This window comes from Macrobrachium rosenbergii, chromosome 16 (genome assembly GCF_040412425.1).
Source record: "Macrobrachium rosenbergii isolate ZJJX-2024 chromosome 16, ASM4041242v1, whole genome shotgun sequence".
Classification (NCBI taxonomy): domain Eukaryota; kingdom Metazoa; phylum Arthropoda; class Malacostraca; order Decapoda; family Palaemonidae; genus Macrobrachium; species Macrobrachium rosenbergii.
In genome coordinates, this window is record NC_089756.1 from 18,523,726 (window position 1) to 18,551,225 (window position 27,500).

General features: G+C 37.4%; 1 protein-coding gene across 6 annotated transcripts in view; it reads left to right on the forward strand.

Annotated features, from left to right (window-relative positions):
• LOC136847153 (uncharacterized) overlaps positions 1–27,500 on the forward strand; it is a 176,018-nt gene that overhangs the window by 117,098 nt on the left and 31,420 nt on the right. For all 6 annotated transcript variants that reach the window (XM_067118553.1, XM_067118552.1, XM_067118550.1 and 3 more), the window contains exon 3: positions 12,527–12,700. In XM_067118553.1, coding sequence (XP_066974654.1) covers positions 12,527–12,700 — 174 coding nt within the window. The remainder of the gene's footprint in view (positions 1–12,526; positions 12,701–27,500) is intronic.

The following is a 27,500-nucleotide window of genomic DNA, read 5'->3' on the forward strand; positions in this document are numbered from 1 at the left end:
GTTTCTCAGTCATTCACTCTCACATGGTGGCATTGCTGGCAGTAGGGAAATTTTTAGTCCAATTCTTGGAGAAATACTTCATACAAACATACATACATACTGTACACATATACATCCATAACGATTTTTTTCCGAAGTTCCGAATTTTAAGGTATACTGTTATCAATAGTACTGAGACCCATTTTTAGATCATCTAAAAATTCTCAATCTTATTTCATTAACTATAATCCATTGTCAGTTATTAGCACTAATATCATTTATTACCCCAAGTAAACCTGCCTAAAACATCTAGTAGCTAATGGAAAATATAGTAGTGATCATGGCAAAAATGAACAAACAAAAAGAAGTAGATAAGAGAAAGCACACAGTATTTGTCTCTAGACCTATAACCTAAAGCAACGCTCTGCGTGAACAATGTAATAATCCTGGCAATAATAACGTTCAGTAGCTCGGAGCAACGTGAACGAATATACTCAATCATACCTCGGGGCAACGCCTTACGTATATGCTTCATGATAGCTGGAAGCAGTCCCCAAAATTGCTTTCAGGCAGAGACAATGACCGAACGAGAAAATAGTCATTGCAGATGGTGGAAGTTCAAGAGCGAAACCGCTAAGTAATGTGTAAACATGAAGCCGAAGACAGATGGCTCCCCTTTGCGTCTAGATGGAAATGTAGGTTACTGCGGCTGAGTGTAGGTAAAGTATCTGCTTTCGATGCGACTTAATGGTATCTCACATCTAATTAAAAGAAAAAAATAATTCTTGTAGCAATTCTCAAACAGCGTTTTTTATTCACTTGTTTTCTTCGATTCTTTGGTGAATTGTGCTTCTACAGTGGGCTTACATTGGCTTCTGTTGTTTTCAGTTTTGATGCTTCTCTCTCTCTCTCTCTCTCTCTCTCTCTCTCTCTCTCTCTCTCTCTCTCTCTCTCTCTCTTTTTCGTGACAAGCTGAACCACTGAAATTACTTTTCAACAGTTTCTTTCTTCTTCACCCAAATATTCGTTTTCTTCTCTTTTATATGTTCATTTACAATAATCCTCTCTCTCTCTCTCTCTCTCTCTCTCTCTCTCTCTCTCTCTCTCTCTCTCTCTCTCTCTCAATTGCTTAACAAGACTCAACGAAGGATAATAACACCACAAACCTTCTGACGTAATTACCTCCTCTCTGCTGTCTGTCCTCTAAGGCTTCTTGTTGCAGGGCGCTAGGACTGGCTCCAGGCACACTCAACAAGGTTATTGAGACCACTGATTTTGCATTTATTGAGGAAGATTATATATATATATATATATATATATATATATATATATATATATATATATATATATATATATATAAAAAGATTTTTGTAAAAGATTGTCATTTATAAAGTCTTTATTGTTCAGCTTAGTGAAGCGTAGGAGTTGCGGAGGCAAATGAATTATTTATTTATACACAAGATTTGTGGTAACGTAAGGAGTGGCTTCCATTGGTGGATTTTAAAAACCATTGGCCGCCTGCCATTTCTTTTAAAGCGTTCAGCTGTGTGAAGTCCAGATACTTGAGAAAATTAAAATACATTATTAACATCAAAATTCGAGATGCACGTTCAAATTCCACAAAATAATCTTTCAGTAAAAATTCTAACGCCATTAATTAAGCTTCGTTCTCTTGCACTACTGAAATGGGTGTAGACTGCGCACACAAACATCGACCAAAGGTTGAATTTCTTTCTCTTTTTTTCGACCTGTGCCTTTACTTGGTGTGTCAAGGTTCTCCCATTTAAATGGACTCGGGATCTAACATGGGCCGAGTGGCGTGTCGCCCCGAGTGGGCTGTCAAACGAGTTTGCCATCGAGATAGCAGGAAAGGGGAACTTCTCAGGACTCAAAAAACACAAATGGCTCTCTCTCTCTCTCTCTCTCTCTCTCTCTCTCTCTCTCTCTCTCGGCGTGCAAGTGGGTGACTTAACCCAGAGGTCGACCTCCTCAAATGTAGCATAAGTAGCGTGGGTGGCTGTATAGGGGCCTCAATGAACGACGGCTGAGCAAGGCATTCATGCTTATTAGGCGCAAGAGAGACACGATTGCAAGAAATTGGATTTCACAAAAATTCCCGCATTTTAGGGTATTTTGACTTCTGGAGAGAGAGAGAGAGAGAGAGAGGGAGATTTTGGAAGTATAAATGGATCAGAAGAGAGTCTGGAGGCAGAAAATGGTCTCCCGAGTCCGGTAGGCGTAAAGTGTCTTCCCAATTGAATGGATGACCTAGAGGCCTACATCAGGCTTCTTATGTTTTTTAATATTAAACGCATTTACTGTTCACCCTAAGGGCAAAGGCCTGTGCTGGCATATCGCCAGCTTAATCTAAAGCAATCATCAGATCACCTCCGCCTACTCCTCCTCCTCCTCCTCTTTCAACCCCTCTCCCTCTTGTCTCCTCTAAATATCCTTCCTCCTCCCACTCTGTTGTCAACCTTGGGCACACAGACATTTTCGTGCAAGCACCTTGTTGCTTGCCGCATGTAATTCTTAGGTGTCCAGTCTTGTAGGATGTTTGTCCCCAAAGAAGGATCGAATTGATGTTAATAAAACCATTATCCTGAGGTCCCTTTTACGGGTTGCAAGAGCAAAGAAAGGCTGGGAATAATGTAGGTATTAACTGCAGTTAAGAGAGACATTGCAATGCACGTGTTACCTCAACAACCTTCATTTCATGACAGCGAAAGGAGACAGCTTCCTCTGTGCGTTGGTGATTCGAAATTCATCCATAATTAATCAGCAGAACAGATTAAGCAATCAGGTGTAAGGTGACGCCGAGTCTTAGCTCAGAAAAAAAGAGGAGGGAAATAGTAGGGTGGAAGGGTGGTGGAGGGGCTGGGATGTGGAGGGAGTATCGCTAACCCCAATAACCTGTTCCTCTGACCACTATTTCCCCCACAGTCGCTAGTGTGCCCTTGCTCTGCTGCCGCCCACTGTACCCACCACCGCAGCTCACAATACCCCGCAATGCCTCCAACCACAAGTGGAATAACCCACCTGCGTCTTTTAAAGGGACTTCTCCGTCGAAACTCGCCTGTGGTCGCCGAAACAGTTGCCCTTGCGAATTGTTCGGCCTAAACCTATTTGTGGAGAGATTGATTCTAGACTTTTGTGGTATCTTTTTGATGGGAGCCTCGATTAAGAAAACAGACAAATGGTCACAAGACTAGAAAGAAAGAGAGATAACCAATGGCTGCGTGTCCATAACGAGATAAACATCTCTGTTGATTCCCTCAATCATTCAGTCGTCCGAACAATGTTGAGCCCACGGGTAGGAAGAAACACCGGTTTTTGCTTATACGGCAAGAAGTTTCGACCTATAAGGATGTCTGCGTGGAACTCATTCGCATTTGCTGATAACCTTCAGGTCGAGGCCATAAACTTATACGAAAAAAAGCACTGCCCACTGTCCAAACAAGCAATCAGATATTCATGGCTTAGACAAATACGGGCCCAAGATGAGATAAGCAGTTAGCTTAGGCCTATAAGCGCTGTAAAATAAAGATAAAACAGATAGCCCAGGCTTATTCGAGGACGGTGGGCATTTATTCACGTCAGGCAGGCATGAGCAGTGCTTAGATGCGACACCTGCTTATTAATTGAAGAAGAAGCAAGCTCTGGTGTTTTCAGAGACAAAGCGCAGCAGATTGACGGTCTTGGTTGGAGGTTAATCCAGAGACCCACAGTTCCACACCAGGCTTCTAAATTCCCTTTTAGCAACTTAAGGGCTGTCTTTGAGCAAGGGCTTATGTTGGTGTAAGGCGGGTTTAATCTAAACCTAACTGTCCAGCCGTAACCTGGAGTCCAGCACTGAATACTAAAGTTAGAAATATCACAAATTTGGTGAAGGCAGCGTTCGGTGCATTACAATAAGCAGGATGTTGTGGCGTGCTCTCAGCCAGCCTCCTGATTTAATAACAACGTTGAAGGAACATTACTGGTAAAGCATTACTGCGGATTTGTGCGCCTTGCATCTGCTTTTGATAACTACAGCTATTAAATACAGTAAGATTAATAATAATAAAAAACAAACACTTATTATACAGCATTTTTTGGAGTAATTTTTACAACTAAAGATGAAATCAATATATCTTTATGTAATGTAAATGAATATGAGTAGAAAATGCCATTGCAGTAAAATGGAAGTCTCAAAAGAAGGGAGTTAAATTCATCTACTGACGACACAGCCTGAATGATTCACACGATATCACAAACTGCGACAGCAAGTCTTTAATTTAATATGTAAAAATAATAAAGAACTTTATTAAAATTTTCTCACCTAAAACGTTCACTACAATCTCATTCTCTCAGAAAACTCTAGATAGAAGATAATTGCCTACTTCATCCTGGCACTTGTGGAGTGGACCAAGCACGCATCACGAAATGGCTGAAAAATGACCAATTATTAAAACCCAGGTGACAGAGGGCCTTCTCCTATTTCCTTGGCAAATGACTAGACTTCCATGGGAGGGGTGATTTAGTAATTTCCAACATTTTTTTATAACTACCATCCTGATTCTCCCACGAGGTTTGCGAAGTCGTCTTATTGCGAAGGTATGACGACGAAATCCTTTTCTGTAGGCTGTTTGATAGAATGCTATTCAGCGGTTGCTTTCATTCTTTCTCTCCTTCTTTTATGTTTCTGTAAATCTTTAGCTTAAAACCCTTATGGACAGAGTCATCAGTCTATAAACACAAGAGGGCTCCAAAGGAAATCTGCCAGCAGAGAGAAAGACAAGTTATAGGAAAAAGTGATAAATAAATCACCTGCCTGTGCTGCTGAGAGAGAGCGAGAACGATTCTGAGGGTCATGCATGCAAGTACGAGACGTTGGGAACGCTGTGTGAGATTGAAAAAAGCTCATTAGCAGTTTCCGTTGCGTTGTATCAGCAACGCAAAACGTGAATTGCTTTTCAGTATAGACTTTGGAATGATTTACACGACGAGAGAGAGAAAGAAATAACCAGTTTTTCACGTCTCACCTACAGTATACAGGTCTGGAGCACTTCTCGACTTTTGTTTGTAAAGAATGACACTAGAGACTTGTATGGGATATATACAGCGAAAAATTGTGCCCTTCATCTTCAAGAATTCTTTAAGAGTGTAATTTACAGATGAGAGGATTTATTTAGAAGAATATTTTATAGAACTTCATTACACAGTCTGTTTGTAATGCAGTGTCCCTGAAGCTTGGCAATAAGATATAGAGCAATGTGGGTAGGTCTAATGATCAAATAGATTCTGAGTGTTTTTGTAAAAACAAGAAAACCGATGAAAGTTACCATTTTGAGCAAAAAGCTTGTTCTTTCTAAATATAAATCAAATGCATTTTCTAGATGTCATTTTGTTTCTCCTTCAGTCTTAAAACCTATTGAGAGAAAGTCGGCAATTCACTCCAGACTTTGTTTTTAAATATATTGGTAAGTCTTTTGACCTTCTGTAAAGAGAAATTATAAGGGATTTCACATTTTTGTAGGCCTCTTTTTAATGATCGATCCAAGGTTAGTGAAACAAGGAAAGTTTGTCACGTATGACAATGTTCGTGTTAAGAATGGTTTCCAGTTCTAGGTTTCAAGCATTCTCAGTCATTCTTAAGAATGTGGTTTTCAGAGAAAGGGATTTCTGATTTATCTTTGTAAATAGAATGGTTATTAACGTATGTAATCCCACAATTTTCTACCATGCAGAATTTTGTATTGTGGCGTTGATGTTTAGCTATGGGCAGCCGCCATCTCTTTGTAAATATTTTTTTACGGTTTTATGAGAATTTGGGCGTTTTATATATTATTAGGGTATCATTTACTTAAAAAAAACATTCCCACAAAATTAGTCACCTTCCGGATCACTTAACGTCCTCCCTATGCAAATTAATTTTTTTTGCAAAAAGCGTTACTCATGCACCCAAATGACAAACGGAAACAGTATCCCTTTAATATGTGCCTGAACGCAACCCGGATGTACGCGCAGGTTAGCCAAGCACGAAACTACCCTTTGTTTCGCAGCCGCAACAATATTCGGAACGCTCCCGCGTGCTTAAAGGACTTATATCGGTCAGTAAATCGTACACACGCGCCGTTTTTGCCCTTTGATAAGCCTCCATTGTCTTTCAAATCAGATCTCGGAAGGAAGACAAGAAGGGGGTCGTTCATAAGACGGGGCTGTGTGTGTGGCGTGCTCTCCCAGAGGCGGTGATGATCCGCGTTCTGAAACTTTTTTTCGGATTTACGTCGTTGAATACCATAAGTGGTTTTTGTGACGTCTTTTTTACTTTTCAGTCGATCCGTGGATCTACGTTTGTTGCAGTTATTGGAATTACTATTGCCAGTTTTGGAAGATAGAAGAGACAGGATAACAAAAAAAAAAACTGACTGTACTACCAACTTATAGTACTTTACAGTTCTTGAATACCCATTATCACTTTTTAGGGAGCCTTGTATAGTTATTTACAATTCTTGAATACCCGTCATCACTTTTTAGGGGGCCTTGTGCCAGCACGGACACCCCTGCCATTATTAGAAGACAGAAGAAAAAGGAAGATACTAAACTGTCAGTACCACCAACTTAGCTATTTACAATTCTTGTACAACCATTATCACTATTTTTGGAGGGCATTTTGCTAGCACTGACACCCCTTGTTCCTCAGTTCTCTGAACTTTCCAGTAAGTTTATGCTTTTGTTCTACATAATCTGCAGTTCCTATCCTTCCCCACTTCCCACCCCTTTACCACTTTTTGGGGTCTTTGTGCCAGCGCTGACACCCCATGTTCCTCAGCCAGGCTAATTTAACTTTCCAGCAAATTTATGCGTTTGTTCTACTTAATCTGTAGTTCCTCTCTCTCTCTCCCCCTTCCCACCCCACCCCACATCCCAAACCGCCACCCCTCTCCCACTTACTTCCTCTCAAAGTCGTAATAATGTCTCGGACTTAACATATTGGTCACGGCCGAAGGGCCTTGGGTGGCCGAAGGCAAAGTCTTCAGAAATATGACAACGTAATGTTGAGATTTCTAAGCAAACTAAACCGTTTAGGGTTTTATAAATAGAAATGGAGACTTTTCATTGCTTGATTTTTTTTTTTTCATTTTACAAGGATGAAGTCGCCGTGAGAGAATTTTGTACATGTGGGGTTGTTGCTAATTGGCCCGGTCGAATTAGGCAACGCCTGTACATGTCCTGCTATGGTGTGATTAAATCTGTGATTAAGTGGGCGGTTAGAATTCTAAATGTATATACCAGCAGCGATTTTGTGTGTGTGTGTATATATATATATATATATATATATATATATATATATATATATATATATACATATACAGTAATATATGTTTGTATGTATGTATGTGTATGTATATATATTTATATATATATATATATATATATATATATATATGTGTGTGTATATGTATGTATAATGTATATATACATATATGTATGCATATATATGTATTATTATATATTTTAAGATATATTGATATATATAGATATGTACTTAAGATATATATATATATATATACTGTATATATATATATATATATATATATATATATATATATATATATATATATATATATATATATTCTAAAAATATACGTCAGTGCGAAACAGTCACATCAAAACTTAAACCAGCTCCAAGTCTTCATCAAGGTAGCCTAAGATTTCTCAAAATAGAAATAAAACAAGACACCTTCATTGTTCTTTACACTTAACAGTCATTGCACAATGAAAGTCCTAACGATACCAGATCTTGCTTGGAGCTGCAATTTTCGCCGAAGGCAAAACGATTTTTAACGATGTAAGCCGGTTTGTATTTTGTTGGTGTTAGGGCCATAAAGGTGCCTGAAAAAAAAAATAGCAGGTTAATTGTTTGGACCTTGAAGCCACCTTCGTTTGTTTGGCTGCAATGAAGGCAGAAGGATATAGGATGTTCCTGGGATATGTTCATTTGAAGCTTCACACCTATGTACAATAATAATAATAATAATAATAATAATAATAATGGTAACAACAACAACAATAATAATAATAATGATAATAATAATAATAATAAATTTTATTGTGCCGTGACCTCGTTTATTGTAATTTTTAACCTTTTTTTACAAATTTTTATTGGGATTTTTTTTTTTTTTTTGCTTATCACCTGCTTTTAACCAAAAACTTAAAACTACAGAAGTATTGTTATTATTACTCCGTAATTTATTGTGGTTTAGCTACATGAAACAATTATCAAAATCAATTTTTCTGCCTATCACTTGCTTTTGACTAAAAATTAAAAAGAATAATTACGTGACATCTTGAAGAATTTAATGTTAGAGACTCAGGGCACCATAATGTCAACAAGACATCAAGGTACCCCTTTATAAATAAAGTTATAGAAAACATTTCAAGCATCGAGAGATCAACTTGCTTTTTTCATGGATTTCTTTTTTTAATTGGTGTTTATTAGTGTATTAGTTATTTGTGTATGTTTATGTGTTCGTTAATCTGATTATTATTATTTAGCTCTCGGCTGCTATTCCCGTTTATTCCACTGAAAGTGTCCTGCCTCTGTCTTTTCTTCATATCACCAATCTTTTGAATTGAAGCTTTCTTTCATTCTGATGTACTTTTTAGGCTGACTTCATAATAATAATAATAATGTGAGATAGAGGCTTATTTCTATTGCACATGATTCCATGCTGATTGTCATAATAATAATAATATTAACGTGAGGTAGATATTTTCTATTGCACAAATGATCTTGTGTTGAGTTCAGTAATAATAATAATAAGAATAATAGTAACAATAACCCATGGCAGTGGTATAAATACATCTCTCTGTCATCACACCTCTGTAATTAACTAACTTGACGTGGAACGGAATGAAAGCGCTCTAATAAAAATCAAGACCTTTCATTCGCGATTATTTCCGATGACTCGTCACGGTTGTTTATGAAGGGTGTGTGACAGATTAAACAAATGCCCTTATTTGCTCTGATTAACTGTATGAGAAGGGCGTAAGTAGTGGTAGGCTTGCTTTTAGTTGTTTATCTACTTGCCATTCGTGAAATTAGTCTAAAATAAGTTGACAGTATTGTACTGAAGGAATTCCGGTCATATGCGTGTCTTGATGCCATGACCTGATATTGCCTTAAATATCTTGTGACCTTGATATATATATATATATATATATATATATATATTATATATATACTTACACATGTGTACACATATGTACACATATAGATAGATATAATTATACATATATACATAATACACACACATATATATATATATATATATATATATATATATATATATATATATATATACAGAATATGAATATATAGATAATATATATATTATATACGTATCTTCTTCTTTCTCTGCATCTTTTCCCACTTGTATTTGGGGTCGATGTTTCTGACGGCTTTCCTCCACCTGGCTCGGTCAAACAGATCGTCCTCTGACAATTATTGTTTCTCTCAAGTCTTCTCTAACTACGTCCATCCACCTTCGCTTCGGTCTTCCTCTCGCTCTCCCACCAGGAGTCACCTCCATCTGCATCACTCTCCTACCTACATATGTCTCATCCCTTCTCTTCACATGGCCATACCACTGTAGTCTTCTTTCTTGGGCCATCTTTGATAGTTCTACGACTTTAGTAGTTCCTCTCATTCTTTCATTTTTTATCCTGTCCATTTTGTTACTACACACACACACACACACACACACGCATATATATATATATATATATATATATATATATATATATATATATATATATATATATATATATATATATATATATATATATATCCAGCCTTTAGATTCTGCAGTTCGATATGCGCTATATGGACGAAAAATTGTGCGAATGCCGCGTTCACCGGTCAGTACCGACGTCTCAGTCATTTTAGCGCCTGCGCAACGAAACAAACAAAGGCTAAACAAATCCCTTTAGTCGCAATAACTCGATAGTCGAGTAAAGGCAAAGGAAATTTACGATAACCTTCGCAACAAAGGGAGTGACATTCACTCCGATAACTCTTTCCGTTTTCTTTTCATCTAGGAGGCGTGTCACGGTGCATCCCGTTTTCTATAGCCATTGTCGGATTCGTTACGACCGCAATTAGCTTCGATCAACTTCCGGAGGTCGTTTTGTCGCACGACAGAGAGGAACGATGCTTTTGGGGAACGAGGTCGTCAGGAAAACCTTTGCGTTATAAAAGTCTCAATTTCGTCAATTGATTCGCGAGGTCCTTGCAATTAGCTGATCCTGGTGTGGGGGAAGCGAACTTGAATAGGGAAGTCTGTCGTGAATTTTTTCACAGATCGAGTTGAACCTGTGATGAATTTATCTTCAATTTTCGTTATGTTTTCTTTTTCCCCTTGTTCCCCCTCCACGTTAATCGAGGTTTGACTTTCTTGACCAAACTACAAGAACAACAAAAATACGATTTTTTTATATACGTTATTTCTCATGCTTGGGATTTAACTCATATCTGCAAAAATAATTCAGTATTCTGGGAATATTTTAAGCTACAGCAGTTGCACGCCTATAAGGAAAATCTGTTCTTGAAGAATCCTGACTATATTAATTTTTTTACTACCCAGTTATAGTTGATAGATGCAATGCTCCAGGGGAATGAATGAATGTGCAATGAAGAAATTATTTGATGAACAAGTAAACTTATTCATAAATAACTAATTTAATAAAGAGTATAATGCATACGATTCATCAAAAAATATACCTATAAATACAAAAGATTATATCAGTTATGAAAGAGAGAATTTATAAATGAATGACTCTATAAATAGAGCAAATAAATGAGTAAAAAGTATTGCCCACCTTTTTTTTCATGGCCAACAATTAGGAAAGAGGGCCGAACCTTTTATAACTACATCACCTGTTCGCCTTTTAAAGAGTGAAAGTGATTACAATCACAGGTAAACATTCGCACATTAAACCAACGGATGTAACTCCTTTTAGCCTCGTACAGACAGAACCAATTAACCTTCGCAGGTGGCTGATAAAAATCAGCGTTTCTGATTGACCTCTCTTCCCACACGCTGCCCTAGAAGCAAGGGCCCGTGCTGGTACAAGGCCAGCACGATGAAGCATCAAAAACTACATTTTTTTTTTTAAAGGAAAAGTAGATATGGTTAAGAAATGACAGAGATTATGGTTAGGATTAGGGATTATAAGGGATTACTAAAGGGGATTTTTGCATCTTGCCTGACTAGCGACTAAAGATGAAAAACAGCTTTAGATTCGTTCTTTAAATTGACCTGTGACCTTGTGAAATAGGTTAAGGTCATAAATATTTGGAGAAAATAGTCACTAAACCGTGAGGTGCCTTCTCACCAAGTTTCATCCAAATCAGAGAGAAAATGTAAGGAGACTATGAGATAGAATAATAATAATAATAATAATAATAATAATAATAATAATAATAATAATAATAATAATCTGAAATATCTCATATCTGGATTAAATATATCAGACGGTTATTCGTTTATCTGACCAATTAAACGCATCTTGCCACATTTTAAAAGATCAAATTAACTTAAAATTTTAAAAAATATATCAGTAATATTCTCTCTGGATCATTGGGTTCAAGCATGGCCACCCCCATGGGAATTATGATAAAAATATTACAGACGGCCATGCCTGTACCTGGCCAAATCCCACCAGCGACATATCATCCCGCCCACTCTGTAACCTTCTGTACCTGCCCACGCGGGGCACGTCGAAGGGGCTACATGTAGTCTACAGGTTTATGATCCTAAAGTCTACCTGAGTCCCCTTTCTCTGTGATTCAAGGTCTACGTTGTAGGTTTCTCTTCGTATGAATTTTTTTTTTTTTTTTTTCGTTATCTTGTATTTTTCCCGATGTATTTTCTTATGTGTGTTATATTGGCTTTCAAGGACATAACGTGATACTTAGGTATAAATATCTCTTGTCATTTTCAGAATTTGATTGTATATTAATGTATTTTGTGCTCAGTATGTATCTGATTTTTTTTAAAACGATCTGGGCAAATATAAGCTTTAATCATAATAATACTAATAATAATAATAATAATAATAATTATTATTATTATTATTATTATTATTATTATTATTATTATTATTATTATTATTATTTGTAACTTACGATATTTGCAGTTTCGAATGAAATATTTTTAGAATTTTCAAACATTCACAGTAATTCACCAATAGATACGCCTTCAGACGTGTGTGTGTATATATATATATATATATATATATATATATATATATATATATATATATATATATATATATATATATATATATATATATATATATATATATGTGTGTGTGTGTGTGTGTATGTTATACACATATACCCTTTCAAATTCAAACCACTCTTCTAAAGTCAAACTGTACTAATTATACACAAGACAGCAAATCAAGCAATCAACTGATTATCTAATCGATTGAACTCATTCAAACTAATCCTGTCTAATTACTTTCTAATTATTTTTTTTCCTGTTTGTAATTACAGGCGGCATCGATGTCCCCACGCGCAGCCCACATCGCGCAGATGGCAACACACTCCCTTGACAGACGACTTGACCCAATCCTATACCACAGAACAAAGTTCATCCTACAAGGCCTACTCATCCTCCGCCCACCAGGCAGCCCTCAAGATGGAAGAAAAGTACTTGCAGTCCACAAGGTGAGTGGCGCAGTGTTTTTTTTTTTTTCTTGGGGATTGGGTAAACTGAAGCTAGTTTTCCAACTAAGAGATGTTTGGAGGAGACTAAGGCTCTTTTTAAGGGAAGGATAGAATGAAGCCAGTTGTCCACTTTACTCATTGGTAAGAGGGGCCTAGATTATTTCAAGGAACGGGACAGAATATAGCCAGTTATCCTGTTGAGTGATAAGGGGAGACTAAGAGTATTCTAAAGGATAGGGTAGAATAAAGCCAGTTGTCCATTTGAATGAAGTATGGGGAGACTCCAGGGTCATTTTTTAAGGATGGGATGGAATAAAACCAATTGTCCAACTGAGTAAAATATATAGAGAGACTAGAATTTTCTTTTCAATAATGAGGCAACAAAGTTATCTGGCTAAGTAACAGAGAGAACGACTGTATTCTTTCTGAAGATAGCATAGACAAGAGACTGTTGTCTGGTGAATACTGGTGTCAGTGCATGAGACAGGAAAGAGGAAAAACTGAAGCTCTCTCAGAGAATTAGACACAGGGCAACCCCACTTGTTTCAGTTGCCACTGACAGCCTTTTTCCGCTTATAAGTTAAATCAGTGTGATAGTGCGTTTGCTTTCCTATTATTATAATAATAATAATAATTATTATTATTATTATTATTATGAGTAGTAGTAGTAGTAGTATTGTTAGTAGTAGCTTAGACAGCTATAACCCTCATCCCTGTCGGCCTGTGATGTTACATTTGTTTTTATATTATTATTATTAGTAGTAGTAGTAGCAGTAGTAGTACTATTAGTAGTAGTAGCGACCTTGGTAGTAGCAGCAGTCTATAGACAGCTATAACCCTCGTCCTATCAGCCTGTGATGGTGCGTTTGTTTTCATATTATTAATTATTATCATCATTTGTAGTAGTAGTAGTAGCAGCCCATAGACGGCTATAACCATCGTCCTATCAGCCAAGCGCGACGGAACGAGTGAAAAAAAGTATTCGTCTCTCGTTAAAGCATGATCATTATTAACGATGAGTCACAACTGGTTAGACGTCCTTGTTCCTCATATCCATATATCGGAACTGGAGTTCACACTCTCTCTCCCCATAAGCACGGAACGGAGTCCACGATTTCGGTGCTCGTCTGAATTTTTTTTTTTTTTTAAGCTCAGTAGGAAGCATCACCTTGAATTTCTCTTTATGGTTTTTATCTTCCCTTCTTCCCTTCCCTTCTTCGTTTAATTCATTTGACCTCTTTTCTGTTGTCCTTCCTCACCATTTCGTTGTTCAACTGAATCTCTTTTTTTTTTTCTTAGCTCAGAAGGAAACATCACCTTGAATTTCTCTATGTTGTTTTCATCTTCCTTTCTCGGTTTAGTTCAATTCCTTTCTCCTCTTTTCTATTGTCCTTCCTCGCGATTACGTTGTTCATCTGAATCCTTTTTCCTTCTTCTTTTTTGAGCTCAGTAGGAAACGTCACCTTAAAGTTCTTTATTGTTTTCATCTTCCCTTCTTCGATTACCTTAATTCCTTTTTCCTCTTTTCTACTCTCCTTCCTCGCGATTTCGTTGTTCATCTGAATCCTTTTTCCTTCTTTTTTGAGCTCAGTAGGAAACGTCACCTTAAAGTTCTTTATTGTTTTCATCTTCCCTTCTTCCGTTTACCTTAATTCCTTCTTCCTCTTTTCTACTCTCCTTCCTCCCACACTGTTGCTTATAAAAGACTCCCTTCATTCATTCCTCCCGGCTCTTTCTCCCTCCTCCCACCACCTCTTTGACGTTTCTTCCTTTCTTCCTTTCTCACTTATTTCACCTGTCAGTTTCTCCTCTTTTTCCCTCCCTCTCTTCCCTCTTATTCGCACAAAGCAGCGTAGACAACTGATAGCAAACACAGATGTTCTTCAGCCCGAAAAGAAAGAAGAAGAAGCATTGTTGACCTTTTGGATCCTCGGCTTTTTTTTCTTCTTCTTCTTCCAATGTCTACCTGGCCCAGGAAGTCACGATTCTAGCAGTCCTCATTTTTCAGCTCGTTTCTTTTCTTTTCGTCTGTCGTCTCGTCGGTGTCTCTGTGTCTTTTAGGTTCTTCATTCTGTTCTTTAAGTTTAGACGAAAAGTAAACTCGAATAGACAGTAAATATAGAATAGATAAGATCAAGAGAGAGAGAGAGAAATTTTGATACGGCTGAATGTTTTGATACCATTTATCTGGCTTCAAAACTACATGGGCCAATAACGAGAGAGAGAGAGAGAGAGAGAGAGAGAGAGAGAGAGAGAGAGAGAGAGAGATTTCAGTCTGTGTCATTTCATTGAACTAAAGACTTGTTTGACAGAATGTGTAAACTTTACGAATTAGAAAAAGAAATGGTACGCGTCAAAACTACCTTTGTGACTAATGAGAGAGAGAGAGAGAGAGAGAGAGAATTTCAGTCAATGTGTCATTTTATTTGACGAAAGACTTGCTTGACAGGAGCCGCATGCTTTACTAATCTGAAAAAGAAATGGTGCGCTTCAAAACGACCTATTGTCATTAACGAGAGAGAGAGAGAGAGAGAGAGAGAGAGAGAGAGAGAGAGAAACATTACTCACCCATCACAGCAGAGGGAACTTCGTTATCAAAGCACAGAGCAACAACACCTGCCGTCCACCGCCTCAACACGACTTTATACTCAAGGTTGACGCAATCCGGGCAACAAACACTAGCTCTTACCGATAGTCACGTCGCTCAAGACGAGATTCTGCGTGTGCGGATGCAACGTCTATAGATTGGGTGCGATTCTTCGTGGCCTGAAATCGGAGGTCACAGTGACACCAAATATGGAAAAGAAATCGTGCTCAGTTTTTTTTTTTTTTTATTGTGAAAGATCTGGGCCATGTTTCTTGTGTGCGCCCTGATTTTAAAAGGTGAATTCCATAGGCGCAGTCATTTTCACTTTTATTTTGATAAACTGAAGTAGTATCTTCTGAACTTTTGATTATATGAATTTATAAAGCGACGATATTATACAAGATTTTCGCTTTTATTTTGATAAAACTGAAGTAGCATTTTATGAAATTTTGATTATGTGGATTAGTGCAGCGATAATACTATACAAGCCTTGTATCAGCAAGGGGGAAAATACTAAATTGATTGCTTCATTAATTTATTTATAAAGATTAGTTAATATGATTAGTTAGCTGTGAAAAATTAAAATGATATTGTATGAACTTTTGATTATATGAATTAATGTAGCGATGATGCTATACTACGCTTACATCAACTGGGGAAATATATTACTTATTATTGTTTCTTTAATTTATTCAGAAAGGTTTGTTAACATAATTAGTTTCCTGTGCTTGGCCATTATCTATTGCGAAAAATTCAAGTGATATTTTATGAACTTTGGGTTATACGAATTAATCTAACGGTGTTACGGCACTAGGTTCAGAAGGGCGAAAAATACTTCTGTGTATTGTTTCGTTAATTTATTCATGAAGATTTGTTAACATAATTGGTTCCCCGTGCTTGGCCATTATACGTTGTGAAAAATTCTAATAATAATTTATGAACTTTTTATTTTGCATATTATTTAATAATACTACTGTACTACTGTAGGTTAACATCGTCAGAGGAAAAATACTAATCTGGATTATTTCTTTAATTTGTTCAGAAAGATGTATTAACATAATAATTTCTAATGCATGGCATAATTTTTTTTTAATAGTTCAACGTTAGAAGATCAATAAATATATTACATCCTTGAAATTCAGTTTATCTATATATATAAAAATGGATGTAAGTATGTACGTGTGTGTGTGTTTGTGTATGTTCCACATAAACTCTGAAACGCATTGACATGTAAAAATAACCGAAAACGACAGATAGTGTCTGATCCATAGTTTTCGAGGTTGCTGACATGAATAGTGACACTCCCAATGCCCTTTGAGTCCAAGTTCAGCCCTGATAGGAAGTAGGGGTGAAGAGGGGTGAAATATAAAATGTCAAAAATGCTAGGCAATGTAACTGAAGCAACTATCTTAACAACAAAGGGCGACTGAGAGGGAGAGGAGGTGAGAGAGAGAGTAGAGGGGTTGCTGGGAGGAGAGATAGAGAGAGTTTATCGGTTGTAATTCAGAGTTTTCCCGGGCAGCGCCGGGTTGGGTAGCTAGTTATACATAAAAACAGGCTCCTTTATTTTGGTAATAAAAACAATAGTTCTTGGTAATACCGCAATACAGTATATTAACCAAGAAGCCTAGGTAGTATACATCTGTTTACAACCTCGCACACGCGCACGCAACCAACGCATCCCCCCCCCAATTTCACGCAGATTATACCGACTGATCGCTCTCTACCTGCGTTGATGACACGGAAGGAAATGAGAGAGAGAGAGAGAGAGAGAGAGAGAGAGAGAGAGAGAGAGAGAATGCGGGATGCCAACGAAGCAGTGAATCACTTATTCGTGACTCAGACACTGTGGTTTCTAAGTCGAGGGGGTCAGAAAGAGAGAGAGAGAGAGAGAGAGAGAGAGAGAGAGAGAGAGAGAGTTGGGATGAGGGAAGCGTAATACACACACACACACGCACACACACACATATATATATATATATATATATATATATATATATATATATATATATATATATATATATATATATATTACGTTTTACGCTTCCATGAATCACAGATCAGGTGTGCAAATGTGAACACTTGTTTGTACACACACGTGTTACAACTGATGATCTTGCTTTTCCCACATTTGCATGTTCATTAGTTAGGCATGGAGGCAAGTCACTAATGTTTACAAAACAGGAGTATATAATGAATAGTTTAGGGGGGAAAAACAGAGTAAATTCGATATAATGAATGTTAGACTCATACCCAGTTCATACTCCATTCCTAGCTTTTCCTTGTGACGCTTCAAAGAAAAATAATACGCAATTTCTATTTATTAACAAACAGAAATATTTCGCAAAATAGGCTCTTTACTCCAGTCTCGAATAGTTCCTCTCGGTAACCAAAAATTCAATGCTCATTTGTGAATTAAAAGTATAATGGATTTCCACAGTTTCTCTGTTGAAGTTAAAACAACAACAAAAAAATATTGTAAGGAGAAGGCCTAGTTGGAGATCACACAAAATAAGTTAACACAAAAATAATAAAAATTTGTAAGGAGTAGGCCTACTTGGAGATAATACAAAAGCAATAAGTTAAAACAAAAATAAGAAAAATTTGTAAGGAGTAGGCCTACTTGGAAATCACTCAAAAGGTAATAAGTTAAAACAAAAATAAGAAAAATTTGTAAGGAGTAGGCCTACTTGGAGATCACCAAAAAGTAATAAGTTAAAACAAAAATAAGTAAAAATCACACAAAAGTAATCCATCCCTGGCTAATGATGGCGCATTTTGATCAGTAATAATTTCCGTCACTGCTTTTATTAAAACGTGCAGATTTTCATATGGAATCACCTTGAGCGCCCGTGACCTCTCAATCAATATTTTTTGCCGCACCCTGTCATTCATTTTAACCCCATACACCAATCTACAAAAACCGCGAAACTTGACGTCGTTTTGTAAACGTAATATTGGCGTTGTTTCCCCAAACCGCAAAGAGTGACAAGACGACCACTTGAACGGACATCAAAAGGAAGGAAGAAGAAGAAAGGAAGAAGAATCATCGGTCGTTAAGTCCGTTACGCGAGCGGAAGTGGGCTGGAAAAATAAGTCACATAAAACCGTTTCTTTTTTTGTGTAGAAGAGCAGCCCGCATAGATATCATCGTATATAGAAAACGTATTTCTGTGCTTCGGTTCCATATAGAGAAAACGTATTTCTGTGCTTCGGTTCCATATACAGTAGAGAAAACGTATATCCGTGCCTCAGTACCGTTTAGCCGTTTAGTAAAGAGAATTTGTATCTGTGCTTCACGCCTACTCATTGGCATAGCTGGCATTCCATTAGCTTGGGGGCTTAGGTGGGGCCAAGATAATTTTTGGGGGGTCCAAAGAAAATTACACAAAACTAATGTAAGAGTTCTGTAATTAGTAAAATGTAATATTCTCGAGTGTATATGTCCATGTGAATGAAGGAAAATAATAGTATTAGTAATTAGTAAACCTGTATTTGAAATTATAGAGCTCAGTTTTCAATTAATGTTCAACTCTTACTATATGCAAATGTATCAAATACTGTATTGTAAATTTCCTCACACCCTTATATTCAACACCAGCCTAATTTCTATGATCAAGTTCTAATTTTCAACTGTAGTATAATATCCCTGTCATGTAAATATATCAAAATAGTGCATATCATCAATAACACAAAAGACTTATGGCCCTCCAAAATCTCTTCAAAATTCCACCCTATCCCGTTCCCTCTTCTTCATCTCCTCTCCCTGGAAAGTAACTCTTAAGCAACAGCAGCAAATTGCATTGCACTTAGTCAAAACTGTAACTTTAGTTTCAGTCACTTCATGCAGAAGTTGATAACATCAAGTTGGATCAAAATATCGTGAACAAACATGTCATTTATGTTCAAACCTATAACTATAATTCTGCTTTGGACCACCATTGGTTTGAAGTTCAGCTACAAAGGGAATTTCAACTGGGGGTCCCCGGCCCACCCCGGGCGCCCCCATAGCGACGCCACTGCTGCTGCCTACTGGAATAGTTTTGTGCCGTGCAGCAGTGACGAATAAAGCTGGTATTTGTGTCTAGCCTAACTTCAGCTTAAAGCTGTTATAAACGTCCAGTTTTAAAATCAGCTCACCTGACGTGATGGAATTTATGAGAACTCGGGAATAGCTTCCATTATGGAAAGCTGCGGTTTTTTTTTTTTTTTTTGTGCATTTAAATCTATACCACCATAACTCTCAGACCTCGTCGAAAAACTATCACTTTGAACAAGGGTATGATTGCAAGGAGCGCGTGGTATTCGAAATTAATTATTTACGCCAAGGTCAGAATGCATTACAGGTCAATAATCGTACGTCATTGTGAATTTTTTTTATTTATGTACATATCCGATGGCGTCCGTATGTCGCTGCAGATTGATATATATATATATATATATATATATATATATATATATATATATATATATATATATATATATATATATATATTATTCTGGAATGGAAATGAGAACAGAAATTGTACACTGGAATAAAAGAATTATGTGTGTATGTGTATATGTATATATATATATATATATATATATATATATATATATATATATATATATATATATATATATATATATATATATATATATACACACATATATATAGGTATATATATATATATATATATATTTGTGTGTGTACATACATACATACCTATATGTATGTGTATATATATGTATATATATATACACACATAATTCTTATATTCTAGTGTACAATTTCTGTTCTCATTTCCATTCCAGAATTAAAATTTTCAACCACAAACTTAACCGAAACTACAATGAATAAATATAATCGCACGTTACATTTCCTCCCAATGCATTAGCTACGAAGTTGGACAGAAATCAATACCATTATCAAAAGTGTTTTAAAAGTCTCCCATTTGCACACGTGACTAACTGAATTTCACCTGTAGGGTGTTCTGAAGTAGGAATCTTCCTGTAAGTATTGGCGTTTTGTGTCCCAGACGATATCGGTGGTATGTGCTCGCCTACAGACTCGACATGCCACGTTTTCATTATTTTTTTTTTAACTTGAGAATCATTACAATTGTTTCTCGGTTGTTAGACACGCGAGGGAAATATCTTGGGAATCGTTAATGTTCCGTTCATTCAACTTAAGAGTTTGGTATGGGAACTTAGTGTTAAGTGGTAATGTTTCCAAACCAAGAAATAGGTGTACAAGATTATAGTATTATATGAGTAGTTTAGGCTCTCTCTCTCTCTCTCTCTCTCTCTCTCTCTCTCTCTCTCTCTCTCTCTCTCTCTCTCTCTCTCGTTTTATATATATACATATATATATATATATATATATATATATATATATATATATATATATATATATATATATATATATATATATATATATGCATACATGTATGTATAACTATATAGCATATATATATATATATATATATATATATATATATATATATATGTATATATATATATATATATGTGTGTGTGTGTGTGTGTGTTTTTAAACCAAGAAATAGGTTTACAAGATTATAGTATTATATAATTAGTTTAGGCTCTCTCTCTCTCTCTCTCTCTCTCTCTCTCTCTCTCTCTCTCTCTCTCTCTCTCTCTCTCTCTCTCTCTCGTTATATATATTATATATATATATATATATATATATATATATATATATATATATATATATTACAGTATATATATACAATATATATATATAGAGAGAGAGAGAGAGAGAGCGAGAGAGAGAAATTATAAAAACACGTATACCAGCACGCCAAACATTCTCGGCGCATTAAACAAACGCCGCAAATTCCCACAACAAACAAGGCGTATTTGAAGCAGTCGCACCAAATGCCAACTCTCTCGTCAAAAATGAATTAAAAACAGAAGCGAGCGAACGCACAAATAAACAAAGTAAACAAACAAACAAAGAGAAAGAAGAAACTGCTGCAAGATCGTAGTTATTAGATGACTCGGGTCCCCAGGGCAAACCTGGAAACATCTGGGATGACCCGCCTCAGCAGAACGCTGCATATCTGGTGGGGAAAGAATTCATTCAGTTTATTGATGCATTGAATTGATATGCTGATATATATACATATATATATATATATATATATATATATATATATATATATATATATATATATATATATATATATGAATGTCTTTTCCTGTAATACCACAGTGTAATATGAATATAAAAAGGCCCATAAAACACTATTTAAACGTTGCAACCATATATTTCGGGCACCTGCTTCTGTGCCCCTGTTCACTGGAGACTTAATGCCACACCTATATATGCTTTGTATATATACCCTTGTAACATTTCATCTGTCCATATTCTACCAGTGAACAGCGGCACGGAAGCAGGTGCCTGAAATATATGGTTGCAGCGTTTAAATAGTGTTTTATGGGCCTTTTTATATATATATATATATATATATATATATATATATATATATATATATATATATATATATATATATATATATATATATATATATATATATATGTACGTCTGTCATGCATTTGTTGATTAAGAAATATATTGAATACACAGTAATAATATACACAAGTTCATGTACATAGATAAATAGATAATTAGATCGATAGACAGGTAAATGAATGTATATACACATAAATGAGTTTTTATTTACAAACCACTTGTGTAAACACACTCTTATCCCAATGAACATCCTCATATTAGGAGGGGTGGTAAGCGCCTTCCTTATTTTATCCCATAATCGTTTCGTCCGTCTTCGCACGTTTAAAACACATGCACGCACGTATGTGCATGATACAACTGTGTCATTACGTTTACCCATAACTTAAAACCATTTATTTTCTTGGGGGGGCGGTGGGGGTGGCTTTACAAAAGCCATGCATTCTCCATGCACTTAAAATCTAAACATGAAAGAATTGCACCTTCCTTCATTCGAAACTCTTAGATTTTCCTATAGTAAAAAAATATACCTAAAAAAATTAATTTTTTTACACGTAGGAACCCCCCCACCCCTCCCACAAAAAAAAATAGAAAAATAGGGTGTTTCATTGCATTCATCAACCACACTTTATTCGTATGCATAAGAACTAACGCATCTTTGGACTAACGAAAGGGGGTTAGTGACTGACGAACGTTTTGTGCGTGACTCTGTGTATGGAAATGATCGCGTGTTTCCCCCCACCCCCTCCACCTATAATCAGTCCCCCAGTTAGGGGGAACTGGATGTTGTGGCTATGGATGGGTGGAGAAGAACGAATGGAGGGGGAGGGGAGTGGGAAGGAAGGGGACAGGTGAGAAGGGTCCATAGTACTACTATGACATGTATGCACGCAACCGTAATAGCGGACAGGGAGGAGCTGTTGCAAAGGAGTATTTCTTTCGTTACTACTACTACAAGGTGACACTGCACACTGTTACAGTAGTTTTGTTGTCATGCCTCGCTGATATTGACGGATGCTGTAGCAAGATGGACCGTGAGATGAAAATACACGATTTCGTGAAGATGGGAACTTAATTTTTTTATTTTGTTATCTGTTGTCTTGATATTTTTAAGGGTTTTGTTCGTTATTTACTATGCTTCTCCTGTCACCGTTTTCATAACATTTTAATAGCGTTTTTAGTTAGCCGTACATGAATTTCGTCGTAGAATGAATAATAATAATAACAATAACTCTGTGTTATGTATTGCCTTCTTATTTTTCAAAGTTTTGTTCGTAATTTACTATACTTTTCCTGTCTACGTCCTTAATTATTCCATAGCATTTTAGTAGCATTTTTAGCTAGTTGCATATGAAATGTGTTACTATATATGTATCTATATGCATATTAACACCTAAAAATCCCGAAGAATGGACGTCCTGTAATTTGGTTTTGATCGAATTCATTTCGGGGAGATCGATGTCTGTGTGTGTGTGTGTGTGTAGGGGAAGACTTTGCACCTGCAACCATGACATTAAAATGGGAGGCACCACTCGGAAACACGGCGTGGGGCTGGGAGGTGAGACCGAACGCGGATTATGGAGAGAGAGAGAGAGAGATGCAGTCATGAAGACCTGGAGAAAGAGAGAGAGAAAGGTGAAGCCGTGAAGACCAAGGGAGAGAGAGAGAGAGAGAGAGAGAGAGAGAGAGAGAGAGAGAGAGAGAGAGAGAGAGACGAGACAGATGCAGTCATGAAGACCTGGAGAAAGAGAGAGAGAAAGGTAAAGCCGTGAAGACCAAGGGGGAGAGAGAGAGATAGAGAGAGAGAGAGAGAGAGAGAGAGAGAGAGAGAGAGACCTGGAGAGGAAGGTGAAGTTGTGAAGACCAGGAAAAAGAGAGAGAGAGAGAGAGAGAGAGAGAGAGAGGGGTGTTGAAATTATGCACCACGGGAAGAAAGAGTTAGAAATGGGTGCCGAAATAAGGGTCCAAGGTAGGGGAGGGAGGGGTAAGGAAAGGGAGAGGGGGCCAAGAATGCTCAAGAGAGGGGAAGGAAGCGGTCGGTGTTCCATAGAGAGAGAGAGAGAGAGAGAGAGAGAGAGAGAGAGAGAGAGAGAGAGAGAGAGAGAGAGAGAGAGGTCTACGGTAGCAGGTTGAGCTGGCCCAGCGAGTCCGTTTGTCGTTTCATATCGACCACGAAACAGTCTGAGGGGACACGCTGAAGGGAGAGGTCGTTTCCCCCCTTTTTCACGCACGACCGTTCCATGCCCGATCTCTGTACACGCTGACAACGCCGCATTTTTTCAATGCCCAGTCCCGTATGCACACGCTGGAGGGACGACTTCTTTTCCATGCTCCGTGTACGAGTTCACTTTCACGGTTGGATTTGAACCAGGTGCTCTGTCGTGGTCATCGCCATGACGACTATGCCGTGAAAAAGTATCGCCTCATTAGGCGGTGTTTTAATTGACTTCGCGATATGCGGAGTGTCTTGGATACTCGCAACTCCCGTTCTTTCATAGTAAGTGAATTGTTTTTATCTAATTCTTTTCGTGTGCGTCCATATGCACGTCAGCATTTTCTGTTTAAGGACCGCGTGTTATTTTCTGTCAGCGTAACTACAGTATTTATTTCAAAGTTGAGAACATTACAGAGGAATTATAACGCTCGAGAAAACCTTTCACAGCAAGTGAAATGCTTTTATTTAACTTTTTTTCCTTTCGTCTATATGTACGTAAGCATTTTCTGCTTAAGGACCGTCCGTCTTCTTGTCACCGCAATTACTGTATTTATTTCAAAATTAAGAACATCACAGAAGAATTACATAGCTAGAGAAAGGCCTAAAAGGAATCTAAAGTAGCATTTTGATTTCGTTACAGTGCAGAAACGGAAAGTATAAACTTCAGTTGAGATTGCCATCGTGACAGAGAATTCGTCGATATTCTAAAACCGAGCGGTCTGGTTGCAACGAATTCCACGGGGCGAAATGTTGTCGACGGAAAAGGTGCGCTAGGTAGTCCGGCCCACCGCTACCCCAACCACCGCCCCCCCCCCCCTTCGCATCCATTCTCAAGACAGGCGCCTACTCGTGTTTCTAATAATTCAAGTTTTGTCAAAAACAACTAGATGCTACAGTTTCCGTCTATAAAATTTAACTATAAAGCTTAGCCATGTGAAGTTGTAGATGGAAAGTGTGAATCTAGATGGAAACAGCTCATGCGTTGGTCGAAATGTCAAAAGCTCCCGATGACGTAATGCCAGTTTAACTGGCAGCAAAGACATATCGGAAAATTACAAAGGATTCCTATGCATACCACGTATCTCTTCTGTTATTCGTCGTTAGTCTAAAATGTTTGTGGAAAGTTGAAGCTCGTGGTCAAAAACAGGAAAAATCGTAGGAAAACACTGACACTAAAATAACAAAATTCATAGGAAAAATTTGATACCAAAATAACAAAAATCATAGGAAAGCTCTGACGCCAAAATAACAAAAACCGTAGGAAATTTTTGACCCAAAAATAACAAAAATCGTAGGAAAAAACTGACGCCAAAATAACAAAGACCGGTTTAAAAAATGTAGAATAGTCGATACCTAGATTATTGGGGTGAAATAAGAGAAGGCTTTCACCTTTGTGTATTGTATGGATTTCAACAAAACTAGTTCTAAATTACTTATGGTCTTCATTTGAGAATGGCATGACAAAGTACTTAATATCAGCGCAAGGAATTGTTAAACAGGATTAATAGGCCTATAACTTTAGGTGATGATTCACTTCCAAGGGAAGCAGCTCTTCTAGTATATGAGAATAAGACAGAGAATCCCAACTTTAAGGTAAGCTGATTGATTGATTGATTGTAGGTTACCTGGCGCTGCAACTATCGGGGGTCACTGACACCGATAATCTTAAAAATAGAACAGTTGTTTGCAGATGTAGGCTTCTCCGTGGTTGTATTACCAGCAAATCAAGTTTGAAAGATGTTCACAGGTGTTCCCCTAAGAGTAATTGATTCCCACTGTGAAAAAGACAATAATAATACTCCACTCTGATTCCCAAGTGTTTTCTCAACTCGTGATTGTTGATCTGTGGTGACTTGTCCAAGACGGAAATTCCTTTTATTCTTTAATTCGTTTTCAGTAACTTCGAAACAGCATCTCTTACCCTTTCTTTATCCCTCATTCTTCTTCCTTAATTTGAATCTTCTTCTTCTTCTTCTTCTTCTTCTTCTTCTTCTTCTTCTTCTTCTTCTTCTTCTTCTTCTTCTTCTTCTTCTTCTTCTTCTTCTTCTTTAAAGCACAAGAGTGATAACTTATTGAATGAACTGGGCACCTTGCGCATGAAAATCCCTCATACAATATCTGAGTTACATGTTTCAGCAGCTTATATTTACCTATATATCCCCAGGAGCAATAACACTCGGCTCTTGTACGGCTCGTAAGCATTACAATTTCATAAACTCTCTTCCCATGTAGGTCAAAACCCTGATAATATACCTCGAAGGATTTTTCCCTTTGCCGTTGGTAACCTTCCATGTCAATCACGTCATCTTCTATTCTCTTAAAATATGTAGGCGGCTCGTGAAAAAACTCCTTCGATGTAGGAACCAGCCCGATATTGGGTCAGTGTCACTCTGTCCTACATCGCTTTACGCTGACATTTAAATAACACCTGTAACGTAACACACAACGCTGCCTTCCATGCTTTTTACATCAAGGTTGTTACCTAATTCGGAGATAAATAGGAACTTTGGCTGACGGATAATTTCCTCGAAAATCTACTGTGAAGTGATAGTCACTCGGTGATGATGCTGCAATCACTTTTGTCTTTGTAAATTGTTATGCATACGTGTACAAGCCAGTGGCGTTCCTGTGGAGGGGGCGGGCGATTGGAGGGCGGGGAGGGAGCTGTTTGAAACCCCCCCCCCGGCCCCAAAGTGAGGGGTGTGCCAAAATGCGAAATTTAACCATTGCTAAATTTCTGAAATTTGCACTTACAAGTGCCTGTAAAATGATCCCACAATTGCTCATATTCTAAAAATGTCCCCCCTCCCCGGAACCCCCCGGCTGCTTTTTCTCGCTTCTCTCGCCTCCCACCCCATAAGAGGGGCCCCAAATGGGACTGTGCTCCCTGGGCCCCAAAATGTCTAGGAACGGCCCTGGTACAGAGAATGAATTGTTAGGATACAGTGTGAGTACATCTCTCTGATACTCGTTCAGTACCTGCTTTGGTTTGAAAAAGCCTGATTTTTTCAGTGATCGGTCTTTTTTTCAGCCCTCCTGTTTTGCTCAGACATCAGCAAGTTTCTTTTCCCAGCTAGATGTCCAACTCCTCCAGTTTGTATTTTCTCCAGTTTCTGCCTTTCATTCAACAGCAGTATCTTCACCCCATCCCTGGGCCAACCTAAAAACGTGATACAGCTCATCTGAATGAACTGTTTTGGGAGGGGAATGTTGTTTTCAACAGGAGAGACTAAAGTACTCTCATGTTCTCTGCGACCTTTACAGGCTGTTTTCGAGATAAAAATACAACCAAGAGCAGTTGTGCTAGTTGACATTAACCGTCGGTCCGTGAAAAGGACCTATGTTTTCGATAGTGGACTGACAGTTGTACTCAGTCCTTATTCGAATGTTTCTTGGGGCCACCCATAATTGTGCTTGAAAAATTGTTTCATGGTCCCTGCATTTTGTTGTGCAATATACAAAAATAACACGGTAACCAATTCGTAATATCAAAATGACTTTCATAACATAACCTTCACGAATT